The following is an 8,788-nucleotide window of genomic DNA, read 5'->3' as shown; positions in this document are numbered from 1 at the left end:
TTCCATTTTCTACGGCATTTTATTCATCTTATTCAATTCTTCTCTATTCTATGTATTTTTGTTTAAATTCACCAGTTACTGCCATAAATTAGAAATAGTCAAAAAAAAAATATGGAGAAAGAACAAATAGTAAATATATGGATGTTAAATCAAAATTTGTTAGTTTTTCTTGCTTGTAACCTAAGATATTTTTTGTTTGTAATCAATATATGAATGGTAAATCAAAATAGTTTTTTCTTGCTTGTAAATATATAGAGATTTCTTAATGTTTCTTGCTTGTAAATATTTTATTTAAAAATAAAAAATAAAAATTGTTGGAAGTATTAAAAACATCAAATCTGGAACTTTAAAAACTCATTGACCCAAAAATAAAAAACTCATCTATGATAAAAACAATTTCACCACGTTTTTATTTATTTATGATGCATCGGCTTTAACCCCTTCTTAGACTTTTATTTATTTATACTAAAAAATATGTTGAATTGAAGCCAGACTTTGACTTTTATTTATCCATATAACCCTTTTTACTTGCACTTCTTCTTTTACCTTCCTTCTTCGTCCGCTCAGCTCAACTCAACTCAACTCAACTCAACTAATCACCCCAAAATCACAATCTGGGATTCTGAGACTACACCCGGTGAAACGTAATCTCCTGTGAAACCCACTCCCCAAATTCGATTCTACTACCTGGGTCTTCAGTTATTCTTCTAATCTTTCGATTGCTTTCCATGGGATGGTAGTAGTCTGGGCATCACCAAGCCCATGAATTTCTTTCAGAATATTATCAAACCCTTCAAACGCACCTCCAATTCAGGTAAATTCTCCTTTGATTCAAGCTTTTCCATTTTTGGGTTTAGATTAGGGTTTATAATTTGACTCACGTTCTTCTATTTCGTTTACCCCATAGGTCTTGAAGACGATATCGAGAGAATTGCAGCTTTGGAACAGAAAGTTTTCTCCTTTCAAGTCTTAGTCTCAGCTACCAAAGATTTCAACCCGGCCCACAAACTCGGCGAAGGTGGGTTCGGACCCGTCTTCAAGGTAAAGATTTAACTCTGAAGGGTTCTTACTTTTTGTTTGTGTGATGAGATTTTAAGTGGTTTTTGTGTGTAAATAGGGAAGGTTACCTGACGGGAGAGACATAGCGGTGAAGAAGCTATCTCAGGCTTCAAGGCAAGGGAAGAACGAGTTTGTCAACGAGGCCAAGTTGTTAGCTAAAGTCCAGCACCGGAACGTTGTTAATCTCTGGGGTTATTGCACGCACGGAGATGATAAGCTTTTGGTCTATGAGTACGTCGCTAATGAGAGCCTCGACAAGGTCCTCTTCAGTAAGTTTTCTTTTCTTCTCATCTTTAGTTTTGTGTCGAGATTGGTTTGTACTTTAGCATAGTTTAACAGTATTGGTTTCTGTTTTTGGATGCAGAATCCAATAGAAGATCGGAGATAGACTGGAAGCAGAGGTTTGAGATCATAACTGGCATTGCTCGAGGACTGCTCTATCTCCATGAGGACGCACCAAACTGCATCATCCACAGGGACATCAAGGCTGGCAACATTTTGCTTGATGAGAAATGGGTTCCTAAGATTGCAGATTTTGGGATGGCCAGGCTCTATCAGGAAGACGCAACTCACGTCAACACCCGCGTCGCCGGCACCAAGTATGTTCTCTATCACTAATGTCATTTAGAGTCCTTGTTTCATGGTAGAATGCTTGTTTAATGTTAACTTTTTTTAGTGGTTATATGGCGCCGGAATATGTAATGCATGGTGTTCTATCGGTAAAAGCAGACGTATTCAGCTTTGGGGTTGTGGTTTTGGAGCTCATTAGTGGCCAGAAGAACTCGAGTTTTAGTATGAGACACCCTGACCAGACTCTTCTTGAATGGGTAAAGTTCTCATGGTTCCATTGTTCCTCGTCAGGGCCGGTCCAAAATTTTAGAAAAAATAAATAAAATAAATTACATATATATAGGCTCCTAAATTTATATTTTAAAAAATTATATAAATTCTTACTAAATTGTCTGTATTCCCGGCCTTGTTCCTCTGGTTGTTTGGATGTTAACTACTTCCTGATTGTGACACAGGCATACAAGTTATACAAGAAAGGCAGGACGAACGAGATACTAGACCAGGAGATAGCAGCTTCGGCTGATCCGGAACAAGTGAGACTCTGCGTTCAGATTGGCCTGCTCTGTGTTCAAGGAGATCCTCACCAGAGGCCAGCGATGAGACGAATAGCTATGCTTCTCACGAGAAAACCAGGACATCTCGAAGAACCAGAGCGTCCTGGTGTCCCCGGGTCTAGATACGGGCGTCGAAGGCATGGTCCTTCAGTAACATCCTCGGTTGGTACATTATCGACACCTGGATCGAGTGCAGGTTCGTTTGGTTCGAGCTTGAAGACAAACACTGGAAGCAACACAGGAAGTGGAGGAGTTACACCAGCTTCTTCTAGGACTCCGACTAGAAGTGTAGGTGGTGCGAGCTCTAGCTCAGACCCTCACGGGAAACGACCTATGAGTTATTAATGTAGATAAAATCTTTTTACAATTTGTTTGTAAATTAGTATTATTTTTTGGCTGTGGTAGTAAGTGATTTTAGGACAGGGCTTAGTGGTGCTGATTCTCTTCTCATATAATAAACAAAAAATTCATTCATTTGTATATATTGAAACTAATGTTAAGCTGTTGCACTGGTGGTGCGGCAAGATGGTGTGTTTAATCATATACTTCTAAATCTCTTTTAAAGACAAAGCACTGCATAGTTTGATGAGTTGAACTCGTCTTTGGAGGATTGTTGAAAATCGTATCATAGTTTGTATAAAGTCTTGTAAAAAATGAGAAAATATGAGCGTTCACGGGTTCTTTTTTTTTGGTTTTTAAATCCGAAAGACAGGCGAGGTTATCTGTAACGCTCTGACCGCTCACGGTTAATTGGCCATCCACGCCGCTCTCTCGGTCCGTGGATTCCATCCCGTTCTAACGGTTGGTGTGTAAATTTTCCAAGGTTTGGAATCATTGTTTACTAACCTTGCAATTATCATCTGACCTTTCTCTGTGCTTTGGTCTCACTCACACGGTATCGCGAATCACTTTCCGATGGAGATGTCAAACAGGTTTACCCATCCCGTACCGCAGCGGGTTAGTCGTCGAGCGGGTCACAGCGTGATGTGCCCCGGTTCGTGGATCAGTCCATTAGAGCCAACCAGCATGGAGATCAGAACGTTCTGAACAATTTGACCGAGGTTTGTTCATCCGACCGTACCGATCAGACTGACTGAGCCGTCCCGCGTGCGTCCCGACTGAAGCTTCGACTGGAACCACGACCAGACGACCGAACTGACTGTACCGGAGCTCGTCTTCCCCGACCAACTCGACATTCTAAGACCCACGGTCGAGCCAGCCTTAGCTTGGGTCGTGAAGAAACCGAAGACGGACATGCATTCTCATCTGTTCATTCTCATCCAGCGGACCATCCGGACAGTCCCGCAAGCGTCCTTATCTTTACCCCGTGCATCCATCTGGTTCGGATGAATTTGGACATTATCTGAAGGGCCATCTTTGACCAATCTGCATGGAAGACTCAATCTTTGACTCATTAATTCATATATGGTCAAATTTGTATTTTCTATGTATTATTTTCCTTGTATTTTCTTTATTAGTCTTTGACTACAAACACTATAAATATGTAGTCTCATTCTATGAAGAAAAGCAATCTATGTTTTTGAGTTTATTTTTATTTCTTCTCTGAGTGAGAGAGAGATTTATTTAGCTAGTTCATTGGTGTGAACCGGCTTGTTGATTTGGTGGTCAGCCAATCATCTTTTGTGTCGTTTGGTGGTTAGCCAACACACCTTCATCGTTTCTTAGGTGGTTAGCCTTAGATCGTGGTATATCAAGACATTCCGCATCTCTTGACGATCCTTTCATTCCATTTTAGTTCCAGAAGTGTCATTTGCTTTCTCGGATCATATCCAACACCCAGCTAAAGTGATCCTTCAATTCAGGGCGTATCACAGCGGGCCTGTCCCGCGCGGGCTGCGGTCTTCAAAATGCCGGCTCAAACCCGTACCGCAGAATAGATAGGCCTTCGCGGGCCGTCCCGCGGGACGCCTCCTTATCAAACCGCCTGCTGCAGCTTTTTTCATGAAAGTTCAAGTAGAAGAGTTGTGTAAGAGAGTTGAAGAGAGCTCATTAAGCTTCACTAAAGCCTTATCAAAATCAATGCCACAAAGCTCCATTTGTGCTTGCGTTCTTGAGTTAAATGTCTTCTTTTGTTATCAGCATAAGCTTTTGTTAAGTTTGAATATGATTGAATTGTTGTCTTTGTAATAATTTGGCTCAAGTGTTTTATGTATTCATAAAAACATCTCTCTTTTTAATTAAATGGATTGCAAAAAAATTTGTTAATCACTTAGCCAAATTATACAAGTGACGTTTAAACAACACTATTTACGGTTTTAGGGGAATTAGTTTAAAATCGATAGTTTGTGTCTGTAATTCAAAAATAGAATTGTTCATGTGGTTTTTGCCATGACTTAAAAGTTTGTGTGTGAAATAGCCGGAAACAACTAGTTCATAGGGGAATAAAATTTTTTTCCGTTGTTCAAGTGATTTTTGGCATAACTTAAAAGTTCGTGTGTGAAAAAGTCGGGAGCAAGTATTAGTTCACAGGAGAATAATTCATTTTCCTTGCTTTCATGTTCGTTGAAGTATTTAACTTTTTGAAATTTGAGAGCCATAATTGAGCGTGTTACTTATATTTATCACTTTATCACGTTCTTTTATCGAGCGTGTATATATTTGATATAATTAATGAAAATCCCAAAACGACAACTGAAGGGAAGAAAAATGAAAAGATTAATTGATTCTTTTCACAAACTCGTTCTGTATTATTTCCATGTAAATAATAACTTCGACACAAAACATATTATACACTAAGGGAAACTCACATATATTATCAGCCAGCAACCAATTATAGAGAAAATGACTAGGATAACACTAAAAAAATTTTTGTCACATATATAGTTTCTAAGAATAAAAATGACCAAAATATCACTTAATGTGTTATCAAAAGAGATAAATATACACTTATACCCCAATGGTAAATTAATTTAGACATTAGGGTTTAGAGTTAAGGGGTTGGGTTTAGGATTTAGGATTTAGGGTTTAGGGTTTAGGGTTTAAAGTTTAGGGTTTAGGGTTTAGAGTTTAGAGATGAGGTTTAGGGTTTAGCATTTAGAGTTAAGGGATGGGGTTTAGGATTTAGGGTTTAGGGTTTAGAATTTAGGGTTTAGGGTTTAGAGTTTAGGGTTAAGGTTTAGGGTTTAGAGTTGGGAAGTGGGGTTTTGAGATAAGATTTCAAATTTTGAAAAATAAAAAAAATTTACATTTTTCAAAAGATAAAATGTTATTTTGGTCATTTTAGTTTTTGAGGGCTATTTTTGTGACATAAACTTAGAAATGTGCTATTTTGAAGATTTGCCCCGAATTATATCATTGACATATTTATTTTATGTATAAAGCTCATTTATTCAAGAGAAAGAAAGACTTGATCGATGAATTATTAAGGTATTGCCTTGTCGGCGTAGCGATTAACTAAAGCAAGCGCAATGCTAGTCAGCTTCTTAACGTCGTCCACCCGTGGGGAGGATACGTCATCTTTGATGGAGCCATTCTCGTGGAAGTCCTCGAATCCGTCCGTACAAGTATACTGGTTAGTGAGAGCTGCGCTGAGCCAAGTCTTGACGTTACTCATCTGGAACCTAAAGGACTGGACCGAGCCCGTGGAAACAAGCTCCTTCATCTGCTTCATCGAGTCTCTCATCTCGTCGACAGCATCCTTAAGATTCTCAGAACAGTCCTTTATGATAGCAGCGGTTGGGCCATCACAACCATGGTCAACGCAGTTGCCGTAAGCGTTTTGGAGGTGGGAGACAAGGTGGAGAGTGTCGGAGAGAGTGAGAGAGATGGCTACGCGTGCGAGACGGTTTGAGTCGTTGTGGATGGAGTTGGCAAAAGTGGAGAGAGATGAGAAGCATAGGTCGGGGTAAAGTGTGCTGTTGCAACTCGTACGGATGAAATCTGAGCCGTCTGGCGATGGGAGTGGGGGATTAACGGTGAGGATTGATGGGAGAAGTAGGAGAATAGGTTTCATCATTGTTGCTACTAACATTGTTGTTTGGATTGATGAGCTTTCCTTAGGAGTATTTATAGGTTTTTTGAAGTGGCTTTATTAGTTCGTTATATAACATCAATGTACTTAGGCTTAGGGGTTAATTAGCAAGTGCTTTAGAAGTGTGGTAAGATCTCTCTACAGCCTAAATTATTTCTACGGTCCAAAATTTGGTCAATCATGTTTTGTAAAGATTTTTTGAAGATACAGATTTTTCTTTCCTTTTTATTTATTTTTAGCCATGGAAAGCCATAAATCTAGAGCACTTATTTTTTACTTTAGAAAATTTATAGGTAAGTCTTTGAATCTTTTTAAACGTACAGCTAATATTCTACAGCAAAATAATCTACAGCCACTGCAAAAAAAATCTACAGATTTATTTTTAAAGCAAAAATATAAAGCTACAGCTCATTCCAATCATCCCCTTAGTTTGGAGGTTAACCGGAATACTCTGCCAACAATGGTCGGCACATAAGTTTAATGGGCCGGACCGAATCCCAATCCAAAAAACGTATGATGTATTTTCAATCTATAATGATATTTTTAAAATTTAAAGTTGTTTTCGAACAAGTGTAGACCGTGTAGTTGCATTACTGAATGTTTGATTTACTCCTAGGCTGTCCACGTCGTCTTCCACGTCATTACTTCGTCCAACCTCAGCATGATACGCGTCATCTTTACCAAAACGCATAATTTCATTAACAGAATTCTGAAAGAGATTTGGGCTACGTTTTGTGTTTTGTATGTGGGCTTTAAATCTAAAACCCAAGATATTTTGTCTTCATTTTTATCACTCCGTTGAAAGCAATATCAAAGGTCGTCGCCGCCGAAGTGCTGAACCTCCTCATCCAACCACCGTATAATCTTTCAACCATCGTTCCCGATATGTCCTGTTAGATCCCGCACCCGGTATATTATCAAATGGTTTTCTACTCTCAGGCGAAACGTTACGGAAGTCGGATGCATTCAAACGTCGGCTTTAATGCGTTCATTAACAACATCCTCCATTCCTCCCATTATTTGTCATTCAATGCATCCCCATTACTGCTATTGTGTGAATTTTCAACTATAAATAGGTTAGTCTCATTCCCTGAAAAATTCACATGTACATGAATTATCGAGTTCTACCTCTGTTTTCTTTCTAGAGGTGGTACCGTTTTTTGGTTCCGTCCAGATTTTATTGTTGTTAGGGCTTTTGTTGTTCGGTTTTGCTCTTAAGGTTTTGTTGTTCGGTAATGTTCTTTGGTTTGTATTCGATTTTTTTTTGGTGTTTGTGTCGGGGTCGTTTCATTTAGACCCATAAGGTGGCTAAATGCTTAAAGACTCCTACTTTTTTCCTAACAAGACAATACTCCATGCGAAAGATTTGTTTTCTCTCGCTTATGATATATCGGTGTTGAATCTGTTTTTGTTTCAGAGGGTCAATAACATCATGGGTTCTTTTCTTTTTCTCTTAAAGGTAACACTCTTCTGCTTCTTATGTTCATGTATTCGTTTTTTTTTTTGCTTGGTACCATGAACTTAGATATAAACAGATTTCTCTTCACAGGTTTTTCAGCTGTTTTATTTATTGATATGTATGTGTATTGTCTTTCCTTCAGATAATGCTTCGATCATTTATCCAACTGAGATAATTAAAGCAGCCCAACCGGTAATCAAGAATTGCTTTTTTTTGAAAGGATATTGTTATAGTTTGTTTCTTTTGTATGTCTCTCCATCTGATTTTTCCTGCTCATGTTACAGTCGTTGGCTAAAGCCAAGTCTTTCAAAAAGGTAAGCGAGAATGGTGTTGTACATCTGAGTTTGTTTGCCTTTAAAACATATAGCTATTATGGTTAACCTGTAATCTCTTCTCATGTTTCATAAGCCGTATAAGCTGAATGAGAAAAGAGTTGGAGGGTACAATGCAGGTCACACAAGAGATTTTGCTAATGCATCCAAAAATTGTTGATCCTAAAAGGAGATTTTGTTGTGCTTGATCTGTATATAATGATTTCTCATGCTTCACATCTGTAGGGCTGGTGGCTAAGGTGGAAAAACTTGAAAAGGAACTTCAAAAAGCCAAACGGCTTGAACCGTGGAGACGAGTTGTGAAAGCTAGAAGGATGAACCAAAGCTATGTAATCAAATGCTTTCAGTAATAATATTTTAATAAAGGAGCTGGCACAAAGATGAATCCCGTATACCTTTTATTTTGAATCATGTATATAAGATCTCTTTATTGTGTAGACATTATTGAACTTGCGTACATAAAACTTTCAATTTGTAACCGACTATAAATGTTTGAAAACAAACAGAACTATTTATATTTTAGATTTCTATCACATTCATTTAATGCAACGTATTTTCCACCCAAACAGGTTTCATAGAATCAATCCTATCAACCTCATAATCCTCTAAAAAAATAAAAAATACAAACCTGTTTGGATGTTTTTCTTATATTCTTTACATATCTATTCAATATTCACAAATTGTGACCTCAAGAAATGATAACGGTCGAGACCTTGAATCTTCAAGACTTTCGCAAAGAGAACTTTGGAATCAAAGCGTGGAGTAGGTAGAAAGTATTCTACAATATGCCTCACACAAACATCACAAAGAAATATATAAAATT

The 8,788-nt window shown here is 38.1% G+C and overlaps 2 protein-coding genes and 1 long non-coding RNA gene across 5 annotated transcripts; 2 read left to right on the top strand and 1 right to left on the bottom strand.

Annotated features, from left to right (window-relative positions):
* Positions 1-538: 538 nt before the first annotated feature.
* Positions 539-2,657, top strand: LOC106324749 (putative receptor-like protein kinase At4g00960). The gene is made up of 6 exons (XM_013762725.1): positions 539-814; positions 908-1,041; positions 1,118-1,328; positions 1,424-1,658; positions 1,736-1,886; positions 2,085-2,657. Exons 1-6 carry the CDS (start codon positions 763-765, stop codon positions 2,526-2,528), a joined length of 1,227 nt encoding a protein of 408 aa, XP_013618179.1. The 5' UTR covers positions 539-762; the 3' UTR covers positions 2,529-2,657.
* Positions 2,658-5,565: 2,908 nt separating this feature from the next.
* Positions 5,566-6,159, bottom strand: LOC106326645 (21 kDa protein-like). The gene has a single exon (XM_013764563.1). It carries the CDS (start codon positions 6,157-6,159, stop codon positions 5,566-5,568), a length of 594 nt encoding a protein of 197 aa, XP_013620017.1.
* Positions 6,160-6,935: 776 nt separating this feature from the next.
* LOC106324943 lies at positions 6,936-8,482 on the top strand. 3 transcript variants are annotated; one of them, XR_001266766.1, is made up of 4 exons: positions 6,936-7,031; positions 7,114-7,250; positions 7,592-7,633; positions 7,776-8,482. It is a non-coding gene; the product is annotated as an uncharacterized LOC106324943 (long non-coding RNA). The 3 variants fall into 3 exon arrangements; XR_001266767.1 differs by having other exon boundaries at positions 6,936-7,250; positions 7,776-7,825; positions 7,918-8,482; XR_001266765.1 differs by having other exon boundaries at positions 6,939-7,250.
* The last annotated feature ends 306 nt before the right edge of the window (positions 8,483-8,788 follow it).

This window comes from Brassica oleracea, chromosome C2 (assembly GCF_000695525.1).
Source record: "Brassica oleracea var. oleracea cultivar TO1000 chromosome C2, BOL, whole genome shotgun sequence".
In the NCBI taxonomy this organism is placed as follows: Eukaryota; Viridiplantae; Streptophyta; class Magnoliopsida; order Brassicales; family Brassicaceae; genus Brassica; species Brassica oleracea.
The sequence above is the reverse complement of the archived record's forward strand: the minus strand, read 5'-3'. Positions and strand labels throughout refer to the sequence as shown.